Source organism: Balearica regulorum, chromosome 18 (assembly GCF_011004875.1).
Source record: "Balearica regulorum gibbericeps isolate bBalReg1 chromosome 18, bBalReg1.pri, whole genome shotgun sequence".
Classification (NCBI taxonomy): domain Eukaryota; kingdom Metazoa; phylum Chordata; class Aves; order Gruiformes; family Gruidae; genus Balearica; species Balearica regulorum.
The window spans coordinates 1,482,171-1,499,680 of record NC_046201.1 but is presented as its reverse complement, the minus strand read 5'-3'; the positions used below and the strand labels follow the sequence as shown (position 1 = coordinate 1,499,680).

Sequence of the window (17,510 nt, the reverse complement as noted above, 5' to 3'; positions counted from 1 at the left end):
GCCAGCTCCCCACCTCCGCCGCGCGTCGCCTTCCCGCACAAACACGTTTGCGCGATAAAGAAGGACCCGGGATTCAGAAGAACAAAACAAGTGCTGGATGGCAGACGCCTGTGCCGACGCGGTGCCTCCACGCCGGGACTGGTGCCGCAGAGCCGGGCTGAGCAGGGGCACCGGAGGCCACGGGGCTGGGGGACACGCTGCTCCGTGTGCGCGTCTGGAGCGCGTGTGTCAGGCACCGGTGTGCACGGCTTGGACAGGCACGTCTCAGGCGTGTACCGCTCAGGCATGCAGCACTGGAGCTGCATCCGTGGCTCCATCTTGCACGGCTCAACCGTGCTCGTCCCGCCCTTGCACCTCTTGTGCGCGCACATCTTGACCCGAACCCGGGACTCCGCAGCCGTGGGGCGCAGCCGCGAAGTGGGGCTCCTGTGGGCAGCTCCCCGGGATGCCCGAGGTGGGGACCGCGCGCCTCTGTGGACACATCTCCCGCACGTCTCCTGCCGTGCAGGTAGCCCGCGGCCTCCCCGAGGACAAGCAACGCCTCCCACGCTCTAACCGCCCGCGGGACGCAGCAGCCGTGGGTTTTCCCCGCTGACTGTCAGAGCCGCCTCTCCCGTGCACGTTCGCTGGGCAGGGGGGACATCGGCAGCGCTGCCCCATGAAGATAGGAGCAAAAATCTGGGGGTGTTGCGTGGTGTCCACGAGCAGGGGACAGCCGCGTCCCCGGGAAGAATGAGAGAAGGAAACCACCCACACTTGGGGGGCGCAGGGGGCTCCCCGGTCACCGGTGCGTGCTGGGGATGGGGAGATGAGGAGGTGCTCAGCTTCCAGCGCTGGAGCCAAGGGTGCAGAGTCAGGCCCGGGGGTCCGGGCAGCGGGCACCCAACACTCCTGTCCCGGGGCCGCAGCCAGCACCGGCGCGGTGGGGACCGGTCCGATAGCTTGGCGCTCACCCTGATGCGCAGACGAGCTGCGGTTCCCCTTCCCGCGCGGCCGCTCTCTCCCTCCGCCAGGAAAAATGTTTTGCAACCCCGTTAAGGACAGTGTAATTATGCACAATAAAATCACGGCTGTCCTCGCGTGTGTAAGCACGGCCCTGACGGAGCACCCTCCGGATCCCGCGGCTCCGGGGCCAGCGTGCCAAACTGGCCGGCTCCACGGAGAGAGCCCAAACCCCCCCAGGTCAAGGCGAGCGGCGCTGGGGGATGGAGCCCGCAGCAGATTATGGTCCGTTTAATTTTGAATCAGACCTTTGAGATGAGGAGAGAGAAAAATCACATCAGCTTTTTCTTCTTTTCTTTTTTTTCTTTATTTCTTGTTGTTCCCCCCCTCCCCACAGCCCCCGGTGCTGCCGCCGCTGATAAGGCGATACCATCTAATCGCCGGGTGACACACGCATCTCGCCGGCTGCCAACGCGCCGCTTAAACGCGCTGCTGCAAATGAAGTCCCGTGTGAACTGCCGGGGGGTTGCCACCCACGCCAGCACCCTGTCCCCAGGGGCACCGGGGGGGCCATCGCCCCGCCAGGCTCGGCGGGCAGCACCCATGGGTGCCGACGAGGGGTGGGTTCAGGGACGGGGAGATGGGGTGCGCTGGATGTCGGCAAGGTGCCGGGGGTCAGATCCGGCATCCCAGGTTTCCTCTGTGTGGCTCCATCGATATCCACCTCACCGGAGCCTCCGGGAGCTGCTGGAGGAGGAGGATGGGGAGGAGGAGGAGGAGGAGGAGGAAGGCTCCTCATCAAGCTGTTCACCAAACCCCGCGCTGGGGGGGTGCGCAGTGCCCCCAAGCCGCGGGATTAAACACAACCCCGATCCTGGCACGGAGCTTCCCAAGCAGAACCAGAAAGCTTTTTTAATATAGAACTGGTAGCCAGCGGGTGAATTAAGGATGCTAATTGAATTTCATTAGGCAGAGGAGCCGGGCCGGTGGGAGGCAGGGAGGAAATGTATTTGATGTGTTTTAAAAGCTGCAGTTTCAGAATGTGTTGGGTTTTCTTTTTTTTTTTTTTTTCTTTTTTTAATTTAAAGCCAGTCGTAAAAAGATCCTGTCTTTGAGGAGCTAATGACTCTCATGAATTATTTTTGTTGATTTATACGCCCACTCGGCTTTTAAATAATATTAATAAAGTAACAGGACGTTCCCAGGCAGGAGCGGGAGCGATGCTGCTCGGGGGGCGCAGGGGCTGTGGGACGGGGGGGCGGCCGCTGCCTGGCCCTCGTATCCCCCGACTCGGGCTCTGGCGGTGAAGCCACGCTGCATTTTGGGATAAAACCAGGTGGTTTTGGAGGCCGCCATGGTGTGCCGGCGTTCACAGCTCCTCGCCGGGGCCGGACGGTGCCTCGCTGCCCTCGGCCGAGCATTAGTATTCGGCGTCGGTGCCGTAATGGGCACTTTTCATGCTGGTTTGGTTTTATTATTATGCCAAGAAGCTTGCTTAATTCTCTGCTGTCTTTCTTCTGCACTGTTGATTTACACTGTTAGTGTTTTAATTATACAATTCAGCACTCCTTAAAACATGAAAAACTGCTCAACTTTTGAAGCAATTAAAAGGCAGCAGAGTAGATCAGCCCATCAGAGATGAGATAAGTAAATCAAACAATTAAAAATCTCATTTGGTGGCGGGGGGGGGGAGAATCGTCCCACCCAACGAGCCTCCCCTCGGCAGGAGCCCTGCAGCTCCCACCCCCCGGCCGCAGCCTTCGTCCCAGTCACTGGTCCTAGTGCGATACTGGGAGCAACTGGTGGGATGCAGGGTGATGGGCACGGGGTGGTGATGGGGACAGGTGACAGACACGGGGTGATGGGGACACGGGGTGGGTGTGCAGGAGCAGCATCCCCGTAAAATCCGCTCCCCAGTCACAGCGGGACCCCCCAGTGCCCCTTCGGCCGGGAGCAACGGTGCCGGGGAGGGACGAGCCCCGGTGCAGGACCTGGGGAGAGCTGTCCCCAGTGTCACCTACCACTGTCCTTCCTCCTCCTCCTTCTTCCTCGTAACTTCACTCCATCGTTCGGGGGAGCTGCCAGCGCCAATGGAGTTGCACGCCAGGGATTTTGAGTCTCCAGGATGCATCCGCGCTGCCGACACGAGACACAGACCCACGACCCTCGGGTCCCCTCACGGGCAAACGAGCGCTGCCAACAGCATCCTCCCCCACCAGCAGTAATTAAAAGCAGAAAGTAATTAGTTATCCATCTCCAAAACCACCATGGCTGCGAGATCAGGAACCAGCAGGTAAATTAATCAGCAGCAGCTTTGGTACCCGGTGCTGGCTGGGGCCACCCCGCAGCGGATGCCCACGGGGGTTCGCCCCACTCAGGACTGCAGAGGGGGCACCCACGGCACCGGGGCACCGTCCCGGGGAAGGCTTTGCTTTGGGAGGCAGCCATGACACACGTGTCCAGCCACAGCCCCCCCAAAATCGCAGCCCCCCCCCATGGCCGTGGGTGCACCTGGTCCCACAGACAGGGACGTCCACGGACGGGGCCACGGGTGATGAGGAACGGGAGCTCGTCCTCCGGCTGCGGAGCGGAGGAGCCTCTGCGGGGCTGTAACTCCTCACCCTCCATTAAACGTTGTTGTTTAATAGGCCTGGAACAAAAATCCTGCTTTTTAGTGAGTTACAGCCATTTCCCCAAAGCACACGGCGGCGATCACCCCGCTCCGGCAGCCCCCCCGCCGCGCCGCCCCCCCATATTGGCATCAGCTCGTAGGCGCTCGCCGGGGGTCCCACGGACACCAGTGACCCCTTGGGAGCCCGTCCTGCCACAGGGACCCACGGGCCCCCCCAGCCCCATCGCCGCGGGCCTGCGGGCAGGGGCTGCACTGCTCCCCCCAGCTCTCCCCCCCGGAGTGGATGGGCCCGGGGACGGAGGCTGAGAAGCTTCTCCCGGCACCCGCGGGCAGCTGGGCAGCAACGGGGAGCGGGGCCGAGCCGGAGCCCCTGGCCGTGCAGTGCTGGGGACCCCCCGGGACAGCCCCGGACGCGGCAGGGACCCTCCTTGCGGGCAGAGCAACGTGCCTTGAATTTCCCCCCCCCCCCAATTCTCGTTTCCGTCCCCGCAGCCACGTCAGGCGTTTGTCTTCCCCGATGGTTTATTCCCTTTTTATTCCCTTTTTATTTGAACCATCGTCAGGCGGTGACCGTGCCGGGTCAGGGTGCCACGCCAGCCACACGTGACCCACCAGCTCCATCAATTCCCTCTCTCCATCCCGGGAATGCCGGACCCGGACAAGCTTCCCCGCAGCCCCCGAGCCCCTCCTCACCCGGGGAGGGGGGGGTCTGGCCTCTCCGTGTGATCACCCAAGTTGGGGGGCCCTGCATGGATGGGGGGTCTCTGGCATGGATCGAGGGGCTCCGGCGCTCACAGCCAGCACAGGGCACATGGTGTCACGTCCCCGGAGCCGGCGTGGGGTGGTTGACCCCCCCAAAAGCACATCCAGCACGAGACTTCGGGGCAGAGCCGGGAACTGTGGCCAAGGGGAGGGCATGCAGCCCCCTGCCCCCATCATCCCCACTGTCCCCACTGCACCCCACCACCCCGCTGCCCCCACCCAAGCACTGAAGCACCCACAAACCAGCACCACTGAGCAGCACCCCGGCATCCCCAAATACCCATCCTGACCCACACAGGGCTCGGCAGGATGGGGACGGGGCGTGAGGGACGGAGGAGGAGCAGGAACAGGGACAGGATGGGGGCCCTTGCCCCCCCCCCCCCAGCTCTCAAGGATTCTTGCAGGGGTTTGGGGTGGTTTTGGGGTTTTGAGCGTGGCTGAAGCTCTCTCTTGTGGCAAAGCTGCACCATTACAGCCCTGCCCGAGACGTCGAGCCCCAGCATCTCTCGGGGGGCCCTGGCGCAGGGCTTAAGCCCTGCGCCAGGGCCCCCCGAGAGATGCTGGGGCTCAGAAGGCTGCAAACAGCCCGCCCAGGCACCCGTGCTCTTCCTCCGTGGCGGTGCACGAAGAAATCGGGGAGGCCGGGCATGCCCTGTGCTCCTTACATACTCTCCGTTAGCCGTGCAGCCGGAGCTGAGACCCCGCTAACTCATCGCAGGGACCGGACCCTCCATCGCGATCGCTACGCCGTTATTTTTGTCCGTCCGCCCGAGCCGTAGCGCCGCTCGAGGGGGCGGGGTTAAAGACCGGATGCGGAAGTGCTCACTTACTTCCGGTCTCTGCGGTAGAGATAGCTGGCTGCTGTGAGTATGGGGTGATGGCGGCGGGGCGGGGGGGGGGGGCACTGTGGCATCCGCCGTCATCCGCGACCCCACGGGACTGGGCGGCCCCGAGGTGGGCTGGGGGAGCAGAGGGGACGTGGGGCGACCCGCCGGCGGGCGGTGGGCGCGGGACGGGCGCGGGGATGCCGATGTTGGGCGGCCGTTGTTGGGCGGTGGGATCGCGCTGACGCCATCTTGGGTCGTTTCTGTCGTAGGTTGGAGCGCTCTGAGCCCGGCCTGGAACCATGGTGAGGAGGGGGTCGGGGAGGGCGGGTGGGGTGTGCACAAGCCTGGCGTTGTCCCTCATCTCCCCCCGTGGGTCTGTCCTGTGGGGCCGGCAGGGTGGTGAGGGAGGGTGGGGATCCCTGGCTCCGGGCAAGGTGCGGGGTAGGGGTGCTGTCAGCACCCTGCAGTGCTGGGGGTGGCAGTGCCGACCCCCGCGGTGGCGCACGGCCCTGCTGTCAGAGCAGAGATTCTCCCTCACCTGGCTCAAGGGAAGGGAGATGCCTCATGTCCTGGGGGGGGGGCGGTTCTGTGGGAGTGGGGGCTCACAGACATCCCGGGGTGCTCACAGAAGCCAGGGAGTGAGCTTTTGGCTGCTCACTGTACGCTGAGTCTCTCTTTTACTTTTCAGCCTCGCAAGATTGAGGAGATTAAAGATTTTCTGCTGACGGCCAGGAGGAAGGACGCAAAGTGTGAGTGCTGAGGCTGCTCTGCGTGTCTCTGGGGGAGGTGTGGGGCCTGGTGCTCCGGTGCAGGAGCTGTTTGTCCCTGGCCCCAGGGCTGTGGGATGTGTGTCCCCACAGAGGCTGAGCAGCTCCTTGGCTTGGAAGGGCGGCTGAGGGACCCGCAGTGCTTGAGGCTTTGTGTGGGCCCAGCGTCGGTGACATTTAAAGTGGCTTTTGAGCGTTGACTGAGGTCGCTCAGCCGTGCTGGGCAGAGGTCTGTCACCCTGCGGGGGCTCAGGTCTGGAGCCAGGCAGCTCCAGGGGCTGGTGCCCCGACACCCGCTCAGCCACGCTGCTTCCGCTCCTGCTCACCCCGGGGTGTTTTTGCCAAGCCCCAGTCGCAGCTGGCTGGAAATTATTTGCAAATATCAACCTGTTTCTGACTTGCTGTAATCTTCAAAAAGCTACACGATGTCAGACGCTGGGGAGTTCTGTCAGAATGACAAGTGAATCATGCTCAAACTCGAGTTTTCTTTTGTTGCAAATACAAAGACCGTTATAATTGAAACGCTGGAAACGCCTTGTCTCAGTATTTAACAACCTGTGAAAATTTTTCCCTCTTTTCTTGCTTATTTGGATCCAGCTGTCACGGGGAAGAGGCTCTTTCCTCTGGAGATGTTTTGTTAACTCACCGGTGTAGGCGAGCAGGGGTAGTTCAACACCGAAACGTTGTTGTAGCTGGCGGCAGCCCCTTCCAGAGCATTTCTGTGCCTTCCAACTTGCGCCAGCTTGCACAGCAGCTCTCGTAACGCTGAGCTGCGGGGGCTCTGCAGCGGGGAAGGAGAGGAGCTGACCACGGCTCTGGGCGAGCTGCTCGGGTAAAGCGGCCTTGGGGGACGTAAGGGCGGTGGGAAGCGCTGGCTGCGGCCGTGTTACGAGCTCCGGTGCAGCCGTTCGGTTGCAGAAGACGACACGGGTAAATAACAAGCCCGGTGTGAGCTGTCACGCTCTGAAATTTGTGACACAATCAGTTTTTCACGTTGCTTGTTGTAAACTGCTGCTGCGAAGCAAAGCGGCCTGTGAAACAAAGCTGTCGGCTTGAAGAAACCTGCAGGGTGTCTCTGTGAGATGTTGGACGCTGACTGGGGCAGTAGCTGTTAGAGGCAATGGTATAGAAAAAAATATTTAACTTGAGTTTTCTTACGTGCTGGTGGGCCAGGCAGGGCTGCAGCCATCCTCACGGCTCGGGCGAGAGGGGAGGAGTTGGTGTGGGGTCACCGCTGACCTGTTCCTTAATCCCGCAGCCGTCAAGATCAAGAAGAACAAGGACAATGTGAAGTTCAAGGTGCGCTGCAGCCGGTACCTGTACACCCTGGTCATCACGGACAAGGAGAAGGCCGAGAAGCTGAAGCAGTCCCTGCCCCCAGGTATCCCTCGGTGTCTGGAGGGACACGTCCCGTGCTGGGGGTGACAGGCGCTCTGCGTCTAGGTGGGCTGTGAGAGACCCCTCCCGTGGAGGGTCCCTGCCGAGGCCCCATTAACTCGTCTCTTTTCTCCTCCCCAGGTCTGGCTGTGAAGGAGCTGAAATGAGCTGCTCACGTGTCGGTTTCTCCACCTTTGTTATAATAAACAAAATCCCAAACTGTTTCCCCGTGTCACGTTTGTCCTTTCCCAGAGCACAGGGCTAGAGGAGGAGGAGGAAGAGGAGGAGAAAAGGGTCTCTGTTTCCTGCTGCTGGAAGAGTTTGGCAGTGGAAAAATCAGTGCTCACTTAAAATCACTTTTCCCTGCCGGTTCCTGACAGAGGTCCCGGCTGCCGCCCCTGTGGTGGGGTCAGCGGTGCTCGGCAGGGGCCGGTGTTCTGCCACGGCTTTACCTCAGGGAAGGTGCTGGCAGAAGGTGGCAGGGCCATGTGCCGGCCGTGGTGTCACTGGGGGACGCCCGGCAGGGCGTGTGGGGGCTGTGGAGCTGCCTCCCTGCCCGCGGTGCTGCCCGGGGACCGGTGGGTCGTGCCTGCCAGAGCGGGGTCTGAGCGGAGAGGGGTGCCATGAGCGTCCCCTGGGCAGGGTCCCCTCCCTGCAGCCCCTGGGACGGGGGGGGGCTGTGCCCCTAGAGCAGGGAGGGGATGGGGAGCGGTGCCCCTATAGGAGGGAGGTGATGAGGTGCGGTGCCACTATAAGAGGGAGGTGGTGGGGTGCAGTGCCCCTATAGAAGGAAGGTAGTGGGGTGCAGTACCCCTATAGCAGGCAGGATGCGGTGCAATGCCCCTGTAGCAGGAAGGAGATGGGGTGCAGTGCCCCTATAGAAGGAAAGTGGTGGGGTGCAGTGCCCCTATAGAAGGAAGGGGATGGGGTGCAGTACCCCTATAGCAGGCAGGATGGGGTGCAGTACCCCTATAGCAGGAAGGAGATGGAGTGCAGTACCCCTATAGAAGGAAAGTGGTGGGGTGCAGTGCCCCTGTAGCAGGAAGGTGGTGGGGTGCAGTGTCCCTATAGCAGGCAGGGGATGGGGTGCAGTGTCCCTATAGCAGGCAGGGGATGGGGTGCAGTGCCCCTGTAGCAGGCAGGAGGGGGTGCGGTACCCCCACAGCGGGAGCACTGCGCTGTGATGGGGTGCAGAGCTCCCGGACACGGTCCCCGATGCCGGGGCGGGGCCAGCGGGGCGGGGGCGGGGCCGGGGCGGGGCGGGCAGAGCCCCGCGGCGTGGCGGCACCCCCCGCCATCGGCGGCCCCAGCCCCGGCCCCGGCCCCGGCCCCGCCATGCCGCCCGCCCGCGCCGACTACCTGGCGCCCTGGTGGGCGGCCTGGCTCCACGGGCTGCCGCACCGCGGCCTGCGCCTCCAGCCCGTGCCCGCCGTCTTCCGACCGCGGGACCCCGACTACCAGCAGGTACCGGCACCGGGACCCCCCCCCCCCTCCTCTCCCGGCCCCCTCCCCGCGCGGGACCCCCGCGCCCTTTGGGGGGGACGGAGCCGTTCCCGGGCAGAGGTCTCACTTGCCGCCGGGGCCCCCACCCCCCCCCCCCCCCCCCCCCCCCCGCGTCGCTTTGCCCGCGGCGCGATCGCCCCTTTCATCCGGCGGCGGCCGGCGCCAGCTCTGATCTCACGGCCGCACAAAGCGCCCTTCTTCCCCGGGCCGGCAGCGGGGGCGCGGGGCCCCCCCCCGCCGTACAGCCGGCACCGGCACCCCCGGGCTCCCGCTGCCGCGGGGCAGCGCCGGTTCTGCGGGACACACACACACACACACACACACACCCCCCCCCCCGGGGGTACAACCGGGGCGAGCCCTCCCCTTGGCGCTGCGGGGCCCGCGGCGGTGCCGTGCACCCGCTGCAGCCCCCCGACCGCCGTGACCCCTAAAGGAGAGGCGGGGGGGGGGGGGGGAGGTAGCGCCGGTTCCCCACCGCCCCTCCGGGGGGGGCTGCTGCACCCCAACCTCCGCACCTCGCAGCTTGGCGGCCCTGCGTGGGGACAGGGACTGGGGCGCTTCCTCTTTCCCCGTGTGACCGTCCCGTGGGACGTGGCCGCATCCTGCCCACCGCTGGGTGCTCCGCTGCACGTGACGGCCACGGGCACTGACTGTCCCCTCTCTCCTTCCCAGTCACTGCTTTTCCTGGGCTTGGTGGCTGCCGTCTGCCTCGGCCTCAACCTCCTCTTCCTCACCGTCTACCTGATCTGCCTGTGCTGCTGCAAGAGGGACCGGGAGCCCGAGACCAAGCGACCCCACTCCTGCTGCGTCACCTGGATGGCCGTCACCGCCGGGCTCATCTGCTGGTGAGGATGGGGACCCGGTGCTGTCCCCCCATCACCGAGGGGGCTCTACACCCCAGCCACGAGTTGCTTTAATTAGATCTGTGCCATTAAATGTGGTCCATCCCTGCTTCCCTCCCCGTGGCTGCCGATGCCGGGGTAGCCCCGGGGACCAGCTGCGGGCCAGCCCTGTCCCTGCCGCGGCCGTGCCGCCTTCCCGGCTAATCCCGGGCGGGAACGGGGCCGGGTCACTAATCCCAGCCCAGAGCAGATGGCGGGCGGCAGCGTGACCCAGCTGGCAGGTCCGGCATGCGCATGGCTTTAATTGCAAACAGAGCAATTATTAGACGAGGGGACACTTCTTCACCCAGCAGCACTCTGGTGGCTTTCCAAGCCCGTCTCGGTTTTTGGCAGCCCATGGCCGGGAGGACCTCCCGCCAGCCGGCTCGTGTGCCCCCTGGCAGGCCTGGCCTGGGGGGGACGGGACGGGGCACGGGGCCCTTTCGCTGCCCGGCCACGACCCGCTCTCCAGACAAAGGGGCTGGTTTTGCCTGGGCGGAGCGAGATGGCTGCCTGCGAGCATTGTACGGAGCAGGGAAATGGCACTAATGAGCTCGGCGTGCTTCCCCCAGGATCCCTCCCCCAGGTCTTCCCGCTCCTCCAGCCTCGGGGCACCCCACGAAGCGCAGCAGGAGGGCTGGGGCACCCGCCAGCAGAGATCTGTCTGCAGCTCCCCGGGGGCTTGGAACCCCACCGACAGCCATGCCGAGCCTGTTTGTGGCCATTAAAGGCCTAATCGCGGCGAGTGGGCCGGTGCGCCGGCAGAGAGGGAGCACCGCGTGCACCGGCTGCGTGTGGGCACGTGCCTGGCCAGGGCAGGGGCGCGTCCCTCCTCCAAGCCGGCTCCAACCTCCAGCCCGGCTTCGCCCACTGGTGCCCCAGGTGCCAGGGAGCACCAAAGCAGCCGCGGTGAGCTCACCACCCGGCCTGGAGCGGCTGCGGCACGGCCCCCAGCCTGCCACCCACCTCCCCTGCTGGGGCTAAGCCCAGAAGCAGGTTTAATGGGGAGCAGCGTCGCTTCCAGCGGATTCCCCTAATCTGCTTTGCCCGGCCCCTCCACCCTCAATCTCTCGGGGTCTGGCAGGAGGAGCTTCAAACCCGCCATGTCCGTCCCGTGGAGCAGCTCCGGGCTGGGGTGTCCCCAGCCCCACGGGCACCGTCAGGGAGTACATCCCCATCACGGTGCTGTCCTGTCCCATCTGCTTCGGCTCTGCCATGCCGGCGCTGGGGTCCCCTGAAACTGGGATGCTCCAGGGAGTGTCCCCTGTCCAGCCGGGGGTGTCCCCAAGGCAAGGCATCCATGTTGGGGTGGGCGTTCCCCTCCCCTCTAATTGGGGGTCCCCTCTCTGCCCACAGCACGGCCGTTGGCATTGGCTTCTACGGGAACAGCGAGACCAACGATGGGGTGTACCAGCTGCTCTACGCCCTGGATCACGCCAACCACACCCTGACCGGCATCGACTCCCTGGTAGGGCCGCGGGGCAGGGTCCCCCCATCCGACCCCCTCGATGTCCCCCAGGGTCGCATCTATCCTCCGTCCTGGGTTTGGGGAGGGAGGCATCCGGCCGGAGGGACCCAGGCATGCTGCGCTGCCAGCTGAGCCCTGCCTGCTCTGACCGAGCCCCTGGGCAGCCGTGCCGAGCCGAGCGCGGGAGGGTGATGTCACCCCGCAGAATGGGGCCTTTGTGGCCGGGAAGAAGGCGGGGGGGGCCGCAGCGGGGCCATCCCACGGGATAGATCCGGCTCAAACGCTGGGGGTTGATGCGGGGCTGCTGTCCCGAAGGGTTGGGGTCCCAGAGACGGGGCAAATGGCTCCGCCGGGTGCGGGTGGGGCAGCCCCCGGTGCCGTCGTGGCGAGGCTGACCGTCCCGCCGTCCCCAGGTAGCAGGCACCACGCTGCAGATGCAGGTGGGCTTGGAGCAGCACCTGGCGCGGCTGAACGAGCTCCTGGCCGCGCGGGGGGACTACCTGCAGACCCTCAAGTTCACGCAGCAGTTAGCCGGCAGCATCGTCCTGCAGCTCTCGGGGCTGCCTGTCTGGCGGGGCACCAGCGCCGACCTCACCGAGCTGGCCGGCCACGTCGCCTACGTCGAGTATTACCGGTGAGCGGGGCCGTGGCATGGCAGTGGGCTGCCGGAGCATCTCCTGGTGGGGCCGGGGAGGTGGGGACGCGCCTGACGGAGCCTTCCTCTGCGCCCAGGTGGTTGGCTTATCTCCTCTTCTTCATCCTCGTCCTCACCGTCTGCCTCCTGGCCTGCCTGGGGCTGGCCAAGCGCTCCCGCTGCCTCCTCACCACGTGAGTACCCCACGGCAGGGCTCGGCGCTGCCGGAGCAGGTAGGGGGCAGAGCCAGACACCGTGGCACACTCACCCTTCTCCCCGCAGGATGCTGTGCTGCGGGCTGCTGACGCTCATCCTCAGCTGGGCCTCCATGGCCGTGGACACGGCAGCGGCGGTGGTGAGTTGGGCAGGGGGCAGAGCGGTGGTACCGGCGGTGCTGGGGCAGAGCCGAGGGCTGCGGGTGCCTGTCCCGTCCTTCCCAGCCCCGACCACGTCCCTCTCATCCCCGCAGGGCACCAGTGACTTCTGCGTGGCCCCGGACAAGTTCATCATGAACCAGACGGAGAGTGAGATCAGTGCGGGTGAGGGCTGGCCCCGGGGCGTAGCGTGGAGATGAGCTCAGGGCAGGGACCCCGGTGCCCCCCCAAAACCTGCCTGGGGGTCCGGTGTGCTCTGCTGCTCTCTGCCCCCTGCGGCGCTCGCAGCGATGTCTCCTGTTTGCTTTGCAGAGGTGGTTCACTATTACCTGTACTGTGACCAGAGCCTGAGAAACCCCTTCCAGCAGGTACGGAGGAGCGGGTACCCCGTTTCGTGCTGCCCGGAGCAGAGGGTGTCCCCGGGGGCTGGGCAGCCCCGTGACTGCTCCCCGCTCCTCCCTCGCAGGCTCTCACCATCTTCCAGCGCTCGCTCACCACCATGCAGATCCAGATCCAGGGCCTGATACAGTTTGCGCTGCCCCTCTTCCCCACAGCCGAGGTACGGGGTGGGGGGAACCGGGGTTCCGTGTGTCCCCCCTCTGCTCCCCATCCTGCCCAGTGCTGCCCTGACCCCCCCCTTCTCCCACAGAAAGACCTGCTGGGGGTCCAGCAGCTCCTCAACTCCTCGGAGACCAGCCTGCACCAGCTCACGGCCATGCTGGACTGCCGAGGGCTGCACAAGGTGAGGGGGGGACCAGGACAGGGGTGTGCAGCTCCTGGGGTCACCCCCCCCCCCCACCGCCAGCCCTGCCCCTTCCCGTCTCCCGCCGCAGGATTACCTGGACGCCCTTATCGGCATCTGCTACGATGGGGTGGAGGGTTTGCTCTACCTGGTCCTCTTCTCCTTGCTGGTGGCTGCCGCCTTCTCCACCATCATCTGCGCCACGCCGCGCGCCTGGAAGCACTTTGCTGGCAGGTGGGTCTGCCCGCACTCCCTGCCTGCACGGCCGCCCTGCCTTCACTGGGGGGCATAGGGCTGCCTGTGCGGCGTGAGCTGGGCAGGGGGGGAGCTGCCTATGGGGCCGGGGGGGTGAGCACTGGTGCCTCATCCCCGCAGGGACCAGGACTATGACGACATGGATGAGGAAGACCCCTTCAACCCGCAGGCGCGTCGCATCGCCACCCACAACCCAGCCCGGGGGCAGCTCCGCAGCTTCTGCAGCTACAGCAGCAGCCTGGGCAGCCAGAGCAGCCTGCACCCCCCGGCGCAGACCATCTCCAACGCCCCCGTCTCCGAGTACATGTGAGCCCCCCTTCCTCGGAGGCACTGCCCCTCGGGTTCCCCCACTTCGGGGCTGGAGCACGGTGGGGGTCTCGCCGTGAGACTCTCACCTGCTCTGACGGGCTCTCCTCCTCCAGGAACCAAGCCGCGCTCTTCGGTGGAAACCCGCGCTACGAGAACGTCCCCCTGATCGGCAGAGGCTCTCCTCCCCCCACGGTACGGTGGACGGCCGAGGCCAAATCCTTCTTGTGACGCCCCGTGGGCTGGGGTGGGGGTTAGCGGGGTGGCGAGGAGCCCCTCTGTTTGCTGGCAAACCGCTCGCCCGGGGCACCGACAGGGTCTGCCGGGGTGGGGACGGGGATGGGTGAGCTCGGCCCCCTCCTCCTGCCCTACCTGCGAGCACATCCCTCCCGCCCGTCTCGCTAACCCAGTTCCTGGCAGAGGCTGCGGGGAGAGGTCACCAGCCACGTGCTCAGACCAAAATAGTCTTCCCTTCAGCTGCTCTTCTCTGCTTTATTTCTTATTTATTCTGACTTTCAAAGGACACTTGTCACAGTCACCCATGCATGTTTACATTTCCCCGGTTTGTTTAAACCCACCCTGTCGTTAATGCCTGCTTTACTTCTTTTCTTTAATTTTTTTTTTTTTTTTTTTTTTGCATCAATTATTTTGGAGCTAAGTTGTCCATCAAGAGTAAGTTCAGCCACTTCCTCCTCCCCCCTCGTCCTGGGTCAGCAGCCAGGTTCCCATCCTCCTTCCCCTCCGTGCCTCATCCATCCCCTTTCCCGTGGGGCTGGTTCACTTTCGGGAAGAGTGTGGAGGGCTCGGGAGGGACGGGGCCACGTTTTGTCCCCAGCGTGGCCCAGGCACGGGAGGATTTGCAGCTCCCGTGCGTTGGAAGTGGCAAAGGTCCCCACTTCCATCCCCTTCTCTCCGTAGTTTTCCCCCCCCTCCTTTTCTGACAGCATTTAATCCGCTTCGATGCCTCCATCCAAAGCAGTAATGCCTCCCCCCCCCCCGACCTGGCTTGCCCCTCGTGGGCACGGCCGCGGCACCGTGGTGGGGCCAGGGATGCGGCTCCGGGGGAGATTTTTGCCATCAGGTGAAAGCGTGGAGCCGTGCCAGCGCGGGAGGCCGTGATCCGATTGCGCAGACTGGGCAGCTGGCAAGCCTCTTCCTTGGGGGGGGGACACACACGAATGGGGGGGATTAATCTGAGCGTTTCTCCCCGCCCTGAATGGTCTAATTTAACCAGGATTCAGATCCCTGAGGAAGGACTTTCACGGTCCAAAATAACAAACTCTAAATAATCTTCCTTAATGCCTGGCTGGGGTGCCCCCCCTGCTGCAAAATGCTGGAGAAATTTAATTCTGCCCCGTTGGGGGACGGGGGGGGTTGGCCTCTGCCCGGGCTCGCTGGTACCCCCTTGCCTGGGCTGGGGAGCCCCGGGGGGGTCCAGCCCCCCCCCCCATTGCAGGCACACGGTGAGCCCCAGCACACCCGGGGGGTGGTTTGTGTGTGGACAGGGGAGATCGGGGGGTAAAACTCAGCTCGGGGGAGACCCGGCCCAAGCCTGGGTGTTCCCACGTGCCGGGGCCAAACCCCATCCCGCTCCACCGCCGTGCCAGCGCAGCCGGTGCCTGCGGTGCCGCCGTCCCTGTGCCGCTGCGGGGAGGGGAACTGGAGCCCCTGGGGATCGGACACATCCCGGCTCAGTGATTTGGGCTGAATCTGCTGCCCAGCTGGAGTCGGAAAGGTGGAGGGTGAACCTGGCCGACATCCCGGCAGCATGGGAAGGGGCAGAGCAGAGCCTGAGGTGCTCGAAGCATCTTGGGGCTCCCCCCATGAGCTGGGGCTCCCTTCCAGCCCTCAAGGAGGTTGTGAACCAGGGTCTGCCCCCCCCACCCCGGGGAGCCAGGCAGACGAATTGGGGATGAATACCAGTGGGAAGCAATCTTCCCTCTCCATCCTCGGACAGCTCAGCAGCACGTGGTGGTGCAGGGTTGGGTTGGAGGTGGCTGGGGGGGGGTCTTGGTGGGGTGCGCCACGGGTTGGGGGTGCGCTGACCCCCACCTCCTCTCCCCGCAGTACTCCCCGAGCATGCGAGCCACCTACCTGTCCGTCACCGATGAGCACGTCAGGCACCACAGCACCGAGTTCCCCGCCTAACGCGCTCGCCCCCGAGCAGCTCGCAGGAGGAGAAAATGCCACCGGCGTTTCTGTAACGAAAACCAAAGACACCTGGAAAAGACGCGGTGGGAAGCCCGGCGGCAGCGGCCAGAGGACGAGTCCCGGCGTTGGGGAGCCCTGCGCCCCCCCACGTGCTCTGCACACCCTCCTCTCCCCTTCGGCAGCTTCTGCTCAGTCTCAAGTCTTCCTGCCTTATGGCTGACAGCGACTCTGGGGCCGAACACCGGCCAGCAGCGGGGCAGCACCGCAGCCGGGCTCCTGGTGCGCCGGGAAGACCGGAGATGCTTCACGCCCCCGTATCAGCTTCTCCTTCCCGCCTGCCCCAGCTTGGGGACATTCTGTGCCACGGAGAGGAGCCTTCTCCAGCCCCCTCTGCCTGAGACCGCGGGCTGCCCCCCAGCTCCAGCCCCTCGGGGAGGGGTGCGCGGGGCAGCAGCTCCTTCGGTCCCGTAGCAATGCAGTACCAACCACTAGTGATCCCAACCCCTTCCCGGCACCCGCCAGCAGCTTTGCCACCCCCCGACAGTGACACCGGCTGCTCCCCGCTGCAATGGCATGGGCAGAGCTGGCTCCCCATGCCCCCCCCCCCCCACTGTTCCCCCAGCCGGAGCTGGGTTTGGAGGCTGTAGAATTAGGGATGTTTTGGCCTTGCTGGTTTTCCTTTGCTTTGCTTTTGGGTTTTATGAGTTCTCCGCAAGGCAGAGGCATGGTTGGGCTTGCTGCCTCTGCCCCAGCGTGGTTTCACTGCAGTGCGTGGTGCTGGCGGGCGTTTGGCTCCTGTGTAGGCTCTTTTTGGTGATTTGGCTCCCCGGGGCAGGCAGGCCGGCAGCGCAGGCTGGGGCAAGCTCCCCTCCTGCAGGACCGCCCTGGGATTCGGGATATTCGGGCATCCCTGGGGCAGGATGCCGTCGCAGGGAGGAGAGGGCATGGTCCTGCCACTGCCCGACTCATCCGGTGTTGCCAGGCTTTGGGCTAAGCGGCTTGGTGGGCCAAGGAGGTAGAGGGAACCGGCATGAGCCGAACTGCATCCTTTGTGGCTGCCCATTTGGGAAGCTCGGGAGGATGCGAGCAAAGGCCCCTGCCCCACAGCAGCCCCTCCGCCGACTGGGGATGGACCCAGATCTCCCAGCCCAAAGGGTGCAGACAGGGTGATGGGTGTTTTCCTGCCCACTCGCCCCTCGGGTCCGTCTCCCCCCCACCCAGGGCAAGCTCAGCTCTCCTAACCACGGCCAGCACCGCAGCGGTGGCTTAGCCAGGGCTGGATGGATGCGCCCCAGGGCTCTTCCTCCCTGCAAAGGCCTCACCTTGCTGTGGGTGGGCAAAGGCTTTCCCTCTGATTGCAATTAGTGGCCGCCTCCTGTGCCGCTGCTGGTGGTTCTCCATCCCTTGCTCCCTGCTTTGGCTAACAGTGCTGTGGCCGGGCAGACCCCGGCGTGGCCGGGCTGTCCCCCTCGGGCGAGCCGGGGGGGTCTTACTTGATAGCAGTGACTCACTGTGTCTTTTACAGATAACGTGTACGTACCCTTCGGTCCCCTCACGCCGTCTGTCTGTGTTACGTGTGACTAGCATTACTTGCTGTTGGAAACTTCCAGGGGATCTTTATTTTTTTTAATTATTTTTTTTTTCAGCTTTTACTGTTTCGATGTAACGGTACTGGTAGAAGAGCTGGTTTTAAGCGCATGTGAACTAACCTCATCGGGACTCCGACTAGGAGCTGGAGTCCGGCCTGATTTGTATGTGCCCTCTGGGGGAAGAGAAAATAAACACTTGTACTAAACTTATCTCCTCCTCACGGGTTTCTCCGGGCTGCCGCCGCGTTCCCTGCCGCTCTGCCATGCCGGCTCTGCCGCGCCGGGGCCGCGGGGCCCGTG

The 17,510-nt window shown here is 64.6% G+C and overlaps 2 protein-coding genes across 4 annotated transcripts in view; both read left to right on the top strand.

Moving 5' to 3' along the window:
- Positions 1–7,531, top strand: part of RPL38 (ribosomal protein L38) — a 153,808-nt gene extending 146,277 nt beyond the window's left edge. Inside the window, exons 1-5 of one of the 3 annotated variants that reach the window (XM_075770617.1) lie at positions 5,166–5,199; positions 5,433–5,465; positions 5,852–5,912; positions 7,189–7,311; positions 7,449–7,531. In XM_075770617.1, the coding sequence (XP_075626732.1) occupies positions 5,463–5,465; positions 5,852–5,912; positions 7,189–7,311; positions 7,449–7,474 (213 nt within the window). In that variant the 5' untranslated portion in view covers positions 5,166–5,199; positions 5,433–5,462 and the 3' untranslated portion in view covers positions 7,475–7,531. Of the gene's footprint in view, positions 1–5,165; positions 5,200–5,245; positions 5,291–5,432; positions 5,466–5,851; positions 5,913–7,188; positions 7,312–7,448 lie in introns of those variants that run through there. The other 2 variants (XM_075770616.1, XM_075770615.1) reach the window with 2 other exon arrangements.
- A 1,022-nt stretch (positions 7,532–8,553) lies between these two features.
- Positions 8,554–17,420, top strand: TTYH2 (tweety family member 2). The gene is made up of 14 exons (XM_075770461.1): positions 8,554–8,771; positions 9,483–9,655; positions 11,048–11,159; positions 11,573–11,793; positions 11,892–11,987; positions 12,076–12,148; positions 12,263–12,332; positions 12,480–12,535; positions 12,634–12,726; positions 12,817–12,909; positions 13,001–13,143; positions 13,285–13,470; positions 13,587–13,665; positions 15,538–17,420. Exons 1-14 carry the CDS (start codon positions 8,643–8,645, stop codon positions 15,616–15,618), a joined length of 1,605 nt encoding a protein of 534 aa, XP_075626576.1. The 5' UTR covers positions 8,554–8,642; the 3' UTR covers positions 15,619–17,420.
- Positions 17,421–17,510: the final 90 nt, after the last annotated feature.

Bases quoted from the DNA above. Each gene is read 5' to 3' on its own strand.
- TTYH2 (XM_075770461.1), top strand. From the start codon at position 8,643: ATGCCGCCCGCCCGCGCCGACTACCTGGCGCCCTGGTGGGCGGCCTGG. The intron at 12,727-12,816 runs GTACGGGGTGGG...CTTCTCCCACAG, and splicing joins CCCTCTTCCCCACAGCCGAG to AAAGACCTGCTGGGGGTCCA. The intron at 13,144-13,284 runs GTGGGTCTGCCC...TCATCCCCGCAG, and splicing joins TGGAAGCACTTTGCTGGCAG to GGACCAGGACTATGACGACA.